General features: G+C 39.9%; 1 protein-coding gene across 1 annotated transcript; it reads left to right on the top strand.

The window, feature by feature from the left end:
* The first annotated feature begins 8124 nt into the window (after nucleotides 1–8124).
* LOC138929400 (uncharacterized) lies at nucleotides 8125–8939 on the top strand. The gene is made up of 2 exons (XM_070288834.1): nucleotides 8125–8211; nucleotides 8289–8939. Exons 1-2 carry the CDS (start codon nucleotides 8125–8127, stop codon nucleotides 8937–8939), a joined length of 738 nt encoding a protein of 245 aa, XP_070144935.1.
* The last annotated feature ends 3433 nt before the right edge of the window (nucleotides 8940–12372 follow it).

Here is a 12372-nt window from a genome sequence, read left to right on the forward strand (position 1 = left end):
CAGAGGCAACAACCAACCGTCGCACAGTAGCGCCTTTTCTCATTTTACGTTGCAAAAATCATAACTTCTGAACAAAATAAGATAACTAAATAATTTAAACGCCATTTGATTGGTAATTGTTGTAAAATTTACATAGGTATTGGAAAATCGCACGCCCACTCATTCGCCTTTTTAAAGGTATCAAAGTAAAGAAATATTTTTTTCTCAATGAAGACAATTTTTTAAAAATATTTTTTATTTAATTTTTTATCTTTATTTTTATGTATTTGCTCAGATAAAAATAATTTGAAAACTGGAAAAAAAATTTTTTTTTTATTTCAACGTGTAACCGCCACGCGCTACAGTTAGTAATTTTATGGTTAGTATGAAGCTGAGTCGGTATTTTGGTATATTAATCCTGAAGTAGTTTTGGTTTATGCTGTTGCATTTCCGGGGACGCAGCTGACGCAGCAGATGTAAGTTGATTTTGGTCCAGAATAGATCCACAAAGGTCGTAGTTATAGTGTGTATAGTGGCTCAGCCCATCCAAAAAAGATATAGACTGCTTTAGGCAGAAAAAGGTGAAAAAAATGGACACCTGGCAGGTAGCGATTTACCTATGCAAGCCCTAACCCAATTCCCCCTTTTTTTGGATTGGGTTACAGTTTATGAATGTGTCTATTATTTAAAGCAAAAATCATGGCGATAGGTAATATAGTTTTTGTGTAATTTTACCTGAAAGTCAACAAATTTTTCCTTTTTTTTTTCTTATGATGCAAAAATGGAAAAAAAGTTCAACTTTGAATGCTCATATCTTCTACAAAAAAAATCCGAAAATTGATTTTACAGCAGATTCTGAATCCATGGGAAATTTCCTGTCGAATAAGTATGGTTAAAATCGTTTTTGCGACAACGACTTTTTCGATTTTTGCAACGGCTTTTGTTCGAGAGGCGCTACTGTGCGTCGCCTTACACCCGAGACCATAATTGGGTGTATGCTGGAGACCCCATCCAACTGGGATGCGGTTACGGACATGGCAGCAACCGTCATGAGGGAGCTAAGGCGCCGGGAGCAGACCCGACGCACTGAGGGCCTTAGATGAGCGGCAACCTGACCGCCAGCCACCCCGCGAAGTATAGCTTCGCGGGAGTCCCGCGGGAGTGGACTCCTTCTCCAAAACTTCCACTATCCAAATTTTTGTAAAAATACTTCCTTTTCATCTTCAAATAAAAAAAAAAAAAAAAAAAAACATACCTCCGCGCTCAGCCCAAACGAGCATTGCTATGTATTTAAGAATATATATATACGTCTTTCCGCTGCGCTGTTGGCAGCGCAGCTAAGGGACTTAGACTTCCTCAGCTGTAAATCAGCGATGGGCACGAGATCTAACGGTTTGAGCAGCAGCTCGTTGAAAAAAGAAAAACAAGAACAACCCCCAGCGTCGCGAAGCTTCGCACCCACGCGACACACAGAATGCGCGAGCCGAGAAAATACACTGACAAAAACTTTTTGAGTAGATCAATATCTTCAGCCATTTTTGCGTGCATTTATGTCCGCCTAAGAAAAACGACTGCAAAAAAAAATCCAATCTTTTTTCTTGAGTGCAGAAGTCAACGCCAGCCGCGCAGGTCCCTTTAAAATTGTTCTTGTTTTTGGGGACGATGTGCGAGTTCGGGTCGCTTGTGTTTTGTTGTTGCAAACTCGGGATCGCGGCGATGGGCTCGCTACCTGCGCCAAAGGCCAGTGTGGTTGTTTTTGTAAATCTTCACGGTTCGCTGGTTGCGAGCACTGCACTTGTGCGTCTGCAATTGTGCGACATGCTGGCGCCTCCGAAAAAAGATAACGGTTTGAGCAGCGTGAGCAAATTGAGCCACTGCGTGCCCATCGCTGCTGTAAATTCATATTGATTAAGACAGAGACGAATGAGAGTTCGGAGCGACAGCAAAGGTTGCTCCGACAAACTAAACTGAACATATATTATGAAGAATCAATAAAAAAAACTAAATCAAAATAACAAAGAAACCTGCCTACTTTTTTGGAGACTTGCTTATCCTATCACATGACATCAATCATGGTAGACTTCATACTAACATGCTAAAACCCAGTCAGTTAAAACTAGAAATATCCAAAATAAAAGACTTGTTGTCAGAAAATTTACTTTCCCCAGGAAAAAGGACAGGCACTGAGTTAAAAGAAATTCATACGTTACTAACAGCTAGCGGACTCTTCGTTGATAGGAAGTTGTTTATTAATGCAAAAATACCTTTGTTTGGTAGGCATGCTTACGTGCTTTATAGAATCGTTCCTGTGCCACTTAAAATTGACGAACGCATGATAATAGTACATCTCGAGTTCCAATATTTAGTCTACAATTTTGAACTAGATGCTTATCATCTAATGGCAGAATCTACTCTTAATAAGTGCCAGTGGTGGCAATCAAATAAAAGAGTTTGTGATGGAAGCTGGCCTTGGAAAAGTGCCAACGATAACAGTTGTGAGATTACTCCTCTTAAACCAAACAGGGCTTCAAATTGTAGGCATAAATCAATTATTGAGAATAAGTCATACTGGTTTGAGTTAGGTAAACGAAGTAGTTGGCTCCTTAGGGTGCAGAGCAATACCAAAGCTAGGCTGCAATGCGGAAGTTCCAAATTAGAGATGGTAGATTTACCTGAACAGGGAATTTTACAATAACATCAGATTGCACACACGATTCAGTTAGAAGATCAAGGGACAATATCCTTGTCATATATAGGTGAAATTAATAAATACCTAATGTAATATTTGATCAGACAGGTATGCTTATGATAAATCATACAGTACAAATTAAGAATCTGTTACATGAAATAAATGATTTAAAAACGTATAAGTTAAAATTAAATTAATTAGATTTTCATCACATTACTGGTCATACATCTTTAATATTGGCTATTATTATTATAATTATATTGATTCTATATTTTGCGAGGAAAATAAAATACGAAGGCAATTGCAAGCCATAGCTATTCTCAGTAATATACTAAATGTTTAAGATAAAGAAAAATTCTTCAATCGAAAGAAAAATAAGAAAAAAAATACAAAAGTATTATTAAGCCATGATACGAAGGTCTTTGTGAATTGTTAGTTGTAAAATGTATTATTACAACTACAACTAATTTAAATGTACCCCGAATCTTAGTGGCCCTTGGCAGATGATGCATATGTTTGCATTAAATCTCTGCAGCAGTACACTGTACTTGTCTATCTTTAAGTACAACCGCCACTTGGGCCTATGAAAATACAAGCAACCGAAATATGACCTTCTGTGAGCGGTCTGGGTGGTTTAAGATATGTGCTATCGGGTTGACTGCGTGCACCCATATCGCACTTAGAGTATTTCCCACGATCGGGAACTGTCCGATGTGTGTGTCTAAAACAAAGATCAAAAATGTACGTTCTCATGTTAGCTATTTAAGCTAGGATTTGAATAAAGAAAAATCAGTTTGAAATATCAACTCAACAAATGAAGTCGTGTTCTTATTTGGGCGCTATTCAGAGGCCATGCGCTTAAAAAAGCTTAAGCGTCTGCACTGGGTGTTTACACGACGGGCGTTCGTACATGTCACCCAATACGAGAGAGCCGAAGCAGAGATAATGCGAATTGATAGCATGCAGAAGCTCCACGATCTTCAAGCTAATACATCGCTATCGCTCGTTTGCTAGAAATAAAGAGAAACTAAGAGAGGGAAGTCGTTTTCGTTAATATTTGTCTCTTAGATATGCTTAATAGGTTAAGTTCTTTAAGAGATTTCAGCTTAATAGAATTCATTTACTGTAATCTATTATATAAAAATAAGTCGAGTTCTCTGCGGGGATCAAATAACTCCAGAACGCACAAACCGATTTCCACGGTTTTGCATTCGTTGGAAAGGTCTCGGAATTTGTGATCTTTTGCAGTAAAGAAAATTCAGGAAAAATTGCAACAGAAAGCAGGAAAATCATTTTTGCATAAAGCGCCAACACTGACACATAGCATGCCATAATTCTTTACTCAGTTTATTTTACGACAAGTCGAAATTGTGTTCAATTTTGAGTAAAATAAGTTATTCGTTTCATATCAGTGCAATTGGAAACCAGCATTTGTATTTAGGGTGGTAAGTTAAACTGTGTAAATTATGTGGATTAGAGGTTTAATTAACAGCTCTGCCTATAGTCGAAAATGCCTATAGCACGACGTGTGAACATCGGTCTCCGCACAAGGCATGCAATCCAACAAGTGTATTCACAGAACTTAAGCGAGGAGAGACGAAATGTAGTAAGGGAAAATGCCCGATTGAGACAACGCGTGGGCACACGAAGATCAATTGGTGTGCAGCATCAAAGCGGATCCCAACCAGCGTGGCAGGCTCCTAACAGCAGCCATCGAGCTCAGGACAAATTTCAAGAATCCTGAGATAGAGTGCTAGAAAATATTCGGTATCCGAAGGTGTCGCGGGTGAGACCGTGCCCCCGGTGTTGCCCATATCCGTTTTGTCCACTGGAGGGTCCCAACAGTTGTCCTCTCAGAGCCCCAGTTCCCTACCAGGGTGTCAGGCCCGGACTACCGTCCGAAATTGGTAAGGCGGATAATCAGCTTACCTTGAAAAAACCCCTTATGGCAGTTTCATCTTTCCTCCATTGTCGGAACTTCCTATTTATTGAAACCATCTTTCCGCTATTCAGTTGGTCTCTAAAGGACTTTCGGATAGGGACCACTTAGTTAGTAGTTCTTGGTGGTTTTAACATCCCAGGGGCTATTTGGTCCCTAGATAATTCCATTAACCACAATACATCACAAAAAATGTGGTTTACCAAAGAACACTTCAATTAAACGGATAATTTGCCGAAGGTGGCGTAACGGAGTTCGACTGGCTTACTAGTTATTTTATAATTCTTAAATTGCGTGTGTGTTTAATTTAATTTTAATTCAAAGAAGGGTTGCGTATATGCCATATTAACGCTCAAAGTTTATGCAAAAAAAATCGATGAGTTCCGGTATCTGTTTATAAAATCTAATGTAGATGTTGTGTGTTAGTGAAACTTGGTTTTTCCCTCAACTTAGTGATGTCCTAGTTGAATGTGAAGGTCATGGCCTTCATAGATCTGACCGCGAGGGGCATGCTGGAGGAGTTGCCATTTATATTAAGAAAGCTTTAAAAACCAAATTAGTAATCAAACAACTCTCTGGCAGTTCAATAGAATATCTTTTCTTGGAAGTACATGGGCGTGGAAACTCATCGAATATGCTCCTTGGATGTGTCTACAGGCCACACTGAACGATTGACTGTAGTGAATTTATTGACGAGCTATCTTCTTTTTGTTCCGAATACACTGACGTTTTAATAACTGGGGACCTGAATAGTGATATGCTAAGGCAACGACAATTAAATTCTGAAGTGGAAAGTCTTGGACTACAACTATATAAATAAGACTCTACCAACTAATTTTACAACGAATTCAAATACACTTCTAGATGTCTTCTTTGTCAGCAATACTGACAGAATTCTTCTTTATGACCAGGTCTCAGTGCCGGCTTTCTCAAAACATGACCTAATATATATGACGCACGAATTTAACCCTAACTGTACTGACCAAACAATATTCTATAGGGGCTTTAGGAACATTGACATCGAACTTTAAAGTCATAATTTGGATGCTTATACTGGCATGACACTGCCGCATTAATTAGAGACTTCATTAAAGATTTGACAGCGCTATAGCGTTTTACACAAGTGCGAGCAAGACGACTATATGGCGCTCTAATGCATTAGAATAATGCATTAGCTACTTCATTGGAGCGATAATCGATAGATCTACATATTATATACTAGATACTCGATAACAAAATACGGGTTTAATGAAGAAAATTGTAATTGAAAAATGTATTAGCCAGCTCATTGACAGTATGGTCTCACAACGAGATATTTATTTTATATAATTTCGCTGGTTTTTTTAACTGAAAAAATATTAGAAAATTAGGAAAAAATAATATGTTTTGCGGTGGCAAGGTTCTTGCGCTGTAAATTTAATTTAAAATTTTTTTTGGTAATAATTAAAAAAATTTTAAGCATCATAGGTTAAAAACATAAATTTAAAGGATTCTGCATATATTTATGCAAGAATACTTCGACGAGGAATTCAGAAATTCATAGTAATACGCCGCGAATGACGGCCGTTTTTTTGTTTACCTTTTACGGACGATGTGACCGTAGTCGTATTACCAAAATAATCCAAGCAAAATTCAAGCCAAATTACACAAAATTATACATATAGTGGTCTCTTTCAAGGTTCTAATGAAGTAGCTAATTAATGAAAACTGCATTAGTGTATCATATGGGCATTATGATTGGAATCCTATGTACAATTTAAGTGACGTAAACTCCCAATTGCATTATTTAACGTACTGCATTGACTCCTTTGCCAATGCCAAGAGAAATTATTTCGCTCAAAAATTTACTAGTACAATGACAATGAAACAAAAATGGAGGGAACTTAAAATATTGGGAATCTGAAAATATAACAACAATGGCAAATTAGACATAGACCCCAATGATCTCAACAGAAAATTCTTGTAATCAAACGTACCTGAAACATTGACCAACCCTTAATTGAACATGACTGTGAATAATATCTGTGATAATAGCTTTAGTTTTAGTGTTTTCGCCGCAGCTATGATCTTTGTGGGGTGTTTCAGAATTTTACATATAACAGTGTGTCCATGTGTTGAGCCGCTAGCGACCTTTCCGGAAGGACTTCCCAAAATTTTCTTATTTAATAACCTTCTTCTGGCAATTACAAACAACTGAAAAAAAAATTTGAGCCAAATCGGCCCAGACGTTCTCTTGTGATGCCATTAGTAACATTTTTTGTCTCCATTTTTATATATATAGATATAATATAAAATAACTTCACTATATTACGTTTTTTTTTCAAAAGGAGGTATTGAATACCCACTGTACTTAACGGGTACACACTGTAACACTTAGTTGCAGTGTTTATTCAAGGTCTCGGTCATAAACCTCAAGTGGACGAAATATGAACTATCCACTTATATATTGGCCCGCACACAAAGAGTGCAAGTGTCAGCATAAATGCTACACGAGCGGACCACATGTATGTATGTGCACATACCTCCGCAACACATGCCTTGACAACACACAGTGAAGAGTGATACGTACAAGTTGTGTTTCATACGCGCTCCGCTAGTCTATCCCTTAAAGACGGTTAAAAAAGTGCCAGACATCCTGGAAAAGTGTACAAGTGTAGTGCGAGACTCCTAGGGTCATAGCTACGTACCCGGATCGTGCCTGGAGCTTGGTGTTCACTGGGCTCCAGACGCCCAAAAGTCCCGGCAGCCAGCCCGCCGCAGGAACTTGGAGGTAAGGGGAGGGGGAATCTCTCACCTCTCTTCCCAGCTAAACGCCTTCCACTTTCACTACTCCTTCGCGGTTTCCACTTTCCACGAGCCGTTTTCTTTTGGCACACACACAGCTGATCGCAGCTGATCGTAGTGTTGCGCAACGCCAACGCAGGAGCTTCTACAGCCGCGCTTAACAGCACGACACATTTAGTGTTGGAAAGCGCTCGCGGCCAAGCTTCCCGCCCTACCTCTAGTGTTGGAAAACGAGAACAGCCCGCGCAAATTCGAAAATTTAAATTAAAAGCTAAGCCAAGTGTTGGCCTTTTAATTTAACCCGCAACTTGCACGAACAGCTGGAAGGCCAACCTACACGGTCCCAGTTTCCGCACCTGGCCCCATTTGGGAAAAAAAAGGCAGAAGGCCGCGGATCTGCTCTGTAATTGGCTTTGCAGACGATATCGCACTTGTCACGGTGGAGAAACACCTATCAGACGTCTCTACTAAATGCAGCCCGCGCAAATTCGAAAATTTAAATTAAAAGCTAAGCCAAGTGTTGGCCTTTTAATTTAACCCGCAACTTGCACGAACAGCTGGAAGGCCAACCTACACGGTCCCAGTTTCCGCACCTGGCCCCATTTGGGAAAAAAAAGGCAGAAGGCCGCGGATCTGCTCTGTAATTAGCTTTGCAGACGATATCGCACTTGTCACGGTGGAGAAACACCTATCAGACGTCTCTACTAAATGTAGCCATGCGATAGACATTCTGATGTCGTGGCTAGCAGACAACGGTCTCTCCCTTGCCGAGCAGAAAACGGAGGCCGTACTTATCAGTAGCCGAAAGGTTGTCGAGAAGGTGAACTTCCGGGTCGGCTCGACCACCATCGAGTCAAGCCCGACGATTAAATACCTTGGGGTCCTGATCGACCACAGGCTCAACTACAAGAGTACGCAGCGGCCAAGGCGTCCAAGGCCACTGCCGCCATCTCGAGGATGATGGCCAACACGCGCGGTCCTAGGCAGCACAGTAGACGGCTGATATCAACAGTCGTGACGTCAACCCTACTCTACGCCGCACCGATATGGTCGGAGGCCATGCTGGTTGCGAACTACAGCCGCCAATGCAGGACGGTGTATCGACGCTGCGCGCTGCGCATTTCCAGCTGCTTCTGCCCAGTCTCTGAAGAAGCTGCGCTGGTGGTAGCCGATCGATCCCTATCGACCTGCTGGCAGCGGAACGCAGGACCGGTAACTCGGGCAGCAGAACCCAGAGGAGCATCACTGTCGCAAGGTGGCAGGCGAGGTGGGATAACGCGAGCACTGGACGCTGGACACATCGGCTATCCCCGATCTGGATCAGTGGATACACAGACGTCACGGGCAAGTAGACTTCTACACAACGCAGCTGATCACGGGCCACGGATGCTTCAAGGCTATCTTCACAGATTCAAGCACGAGGCCGACCCATCCTGCGACTATTGCGGCGGTGCATCCGTTGAGGATGCAGAACACGCCTTCTTCGAGTGTCCTCTTTTCGCGCGGAAAGAGAGGCAGCAGAGGCAACAACCAACCGTCGCACAGTAGCGCCTTTTCTCATTTTACGTTGCAAAAATCATAACTTCTGAACAAAATAAGATAACTAAATAATTTAAACGCCATTTGATTGGTAATTGTTGTAAAATTTTACACATGTATTGGAAAATCTGCCACGCCCACTCATTCGCCTTTTTAAAGGGTATCAAAGTAAAGAAATATTTTTTTCTCAATGAAGACAATTTTTTAAAAATATTTTTTATTTAATTTTTATCTTTATTTTTATGTATTTGCTCAGATAAAAATAATTTGAAAACTGGAAAAAAATTTTTTTTTTTATTTCAACGTGTAACCGCCACGCGCTACAGTTAGTATATTTTATGGTTAGTATGAAGCTGAGTCGGTATTTTGGTATATTTAATCCTGAGTAGTTTTGGTTTATGCTGTTGCATTTCCGGGGACGCAGCTCGACGCAGCAGATGTAAGTTGATTTTGGTCCAGAATAGATCCACAAAGGTCGTAGTTATAGTGTGTATAGTGGCTCAGCCCATCCAAAAAAGATATAGACTGCTTTAGGCAGAAAAAGGTGAAAAAAATGGACACCTGGCAGGTAGCGATTTACCTATGCAAGCCCTAACCCAATTCCCCCTTTTTTTGGATTGGGTTACAGTTTATGAATGTGTCTATTATTTAAAGCAAAAATCATGGCGATAGGTAATATAGTTTTTGTGTAATTTTACCTGAAAGTCAACAAATTTTTCCTTTTTTTTTTCTTATGATGCAAAAATGGAAAAAAAGTTCAACTTTGAATGCTCATATCTTCTACAAAAAAAATCCGAAAATTGATTTTACAGCAGATTCTGAATCCATGGGAAATTTCCTATCGGTATGGTTAAAATCGTTTTTGCGACAACGACTTTTTCGATTTTTGCAACGCTAATTGTTCGAGAGGCGCTACTGTGCGTCGCCTTACACCCGAGACCATAATTGGGTGTATGCTGGAGACTCCATCCAACTGGGATGCGGTTACGGACATGGCAGCAACCGTCATGAGGGAGCTAAGGCGCCGGGAGCAGACCCGACGCACGGAGGGCCTTAGATGAGCGGCAACCTGACCGCCAGCCACCCCGCGAAGTATAGCTTCGCGGCAGTCCCACGGGAGTGGACTCCTTCTCCAAAACTTCCACTATCCTAATTTTTTGTAAAATTACTTCCTTTTCATCTTTAAAAAAAACAAAAAAAAAAAAACAAAAAAACATACCTCCGCGCTCAGCCCAAACGAGCATTGCTATGTATTTAAGAATATATATATATACGTCTTTCCGCTGCCGCTGTTGGCAGCGCAGCTAAGGGACTTAGACTTCCTTAGCTGTAAATCAGCGATGGGCACGAGATCTAACGGTTTGAGCAGCAGCTCGTTGAAAAAAGAAAAACAAGAACAACCCCCAGCGTCGCGAAGCTTCGCACCCACGCGACACACAGAATGTGCGAGCCGAGAAAATACACTGACAAAAACTTTTTGAGTAGATCAATATCTTCAGCCATTTCTGCGTGCATTTATGTCCGCCTAAGAAAAACGACTGCAAAAAAAATCCAATCTTTTTTCTGAGTGCAGAAGTCAACGCCAGCCGCGCAGGTCCCTTTAAAATTGTTCTTGTTTTTGGGACGATGTGCGAGTTCGGGTCGCTTGTGTTTTGTGTTGCAAACTCGGGATCGCGGCGATGGGCTCGCTACCTGCGCCAAAGGTCAGTGTGGTTGTTTTTGTAAATCTTCACGGTTCGCTGGTTGCGAGCACTGCACTTGTGCGTCTGCAATTGTGCGACATGCTGGCGCCTCCGAAAAAGATAACGGTTTGAGCAGCGTGAGCAAATTGAGCCACTGCGTGCCCATCGCTGCTGTAAATCATATTGATTAAGACAGAGACGAATGAGAGTTCGGAGCGACAGCAAAGGTTGCTCTGACAAACTAAACTGAACATCTATTATGAAGAATCAATAAAAAAAACTAAATCAAAATAACAAAGAAACCTGCCTACTTTTTTGGAGACTTGCTTATCCTATCACATGACATCAATCATGGTAGACTTCATACTAACATGCTAAAACCCAGTCAGTTAAAACTAGAAATATCCAAAATAAAAGACTTGTTGTCAGAAAATATACTTTTCCCCGGAAAAGGACAGGCACTGAGTTAAAAGAAATTCATACGTTACTAACAGCTAGCGGACTCTTCGTTGATAGGAAGTTGTTTATTAATGCAAAAATACCTTTGTTTGGTAGGCATGCTTACGTGCTTTATAGAATCGTTCCTGTGCCACTTAAAATTGACGAACGCATGATAATAGTACATCTCGAGTTCCAATATTTAGTCTACAATTTTGAACTAGATGCTTATCATCTAATGGCAGAATCTACTCTTAACCCTCTAAGACCCAAGAGTGCCTCAAGGCACTTATTATATAATTTGTATTATCTAAAAAACGGGGAGCCTTTTAAATTTTTAATTACACTAGTCAATTCACAATAAACATGTGAACTTATGAGTAGAAGGTTTCAAAGCTCTCTGAAGCTTTATAACAGGACTTTTTTCGTGTTGTTTACATGCATCATGCATTCGCGCGCAAAAATTTTTGTGTGCTTCATATAGTGTTTTTTTGTCTATCAATAAAAGTGAAATATCTTCAAAATCAGCCAAATAAAAATTATTGTTCTAGAAGGTAAGATATTAAATAATCCAAATCAAGTTGCATATTTGCAATTTTATAGAAATAGTGCGTTGTAGCAGTGATTTATCTTATTTACCCCTGTTCGATTTACAGGTAAACTACAGTTAGTACACACTTTTTGAGGTCATTTTTAAAATTAAAAGCTACCATTTACCCCAAAAAATATAATTACACTTCGTTTTTTTTAATATTTCTTCGCTTGGGGCTTAGAGGGTTAATAAGTGCCAGTGGTGGCAATCAAATAAAAGAGTTTGTGATGGAAGCTGGCCTTGGAAAAGTGCCAACGATAACAGTGTGAGATTACTCCTCTTAAACCAAACAGGGCTTCAAATTGTAGGCATAAATCAATTATTGAGAATAAGTCATACTGGTTTGAGTTAGATAAACGAAGTAGTTGGCTCCTTAGGGTGCAGAGCAATACCAAAGCTAGGCTGCAATGCGGAAGTTCCAAATTAGAGATGGTAGATTTACCTGAACAGGGAATTTTACAATAACATCAGATTGCACACACGATTCAGTTAGAAGATCAAGGGACAATATCCTTGTCATATATAGGTGAAATTAATTAAATACCTAATGTAATATTTGATCAGACAGGTATGCTTATGATAAATCATACAGTACAAATTAAGAATCTGTTACATGAAATAAATGATTTAAAAACGTATAAGTTAAAATTAAATTAATTAGATTTTCATCACATTACTGGTCATACATCTTTAATATTGGCTATTATTATTATAATTATATTGATTCTAT

This window comes from Drosophila kikkawai, unplaced genomic scaffold (genome assembly GCF_030179895.1).
Source record: "Drosophila kikkawai strain 14028-0561.14 unplaced genomic scaffold, DkikHiC1v2 scaffold_184, whole genome shotgun sequence".
NCBI lineage: Eukaryota > Metazoa > Arthropoda > Insecta > Diptera > Drosophilidae > Drosophila > Drosophila kikkawai.

Excerpts from the sequence above, each read along its gene's own strand:
- LOC138929400 (XM_070288834.1), top strand. The coding sequence starts at position 8,125 with ATGTCGTGGCTAGCAGACAACGGTCTCTCCCTTGCCGAGCAGAAAACG. Across the intron at positions 8,212-8,288 it reads GCCGAAAGGTTGTCGAGAAG|GCTCAACTACAAGAGTACGC; the intron begins GTGAACTTCCGG and ends GATCGACCACAG.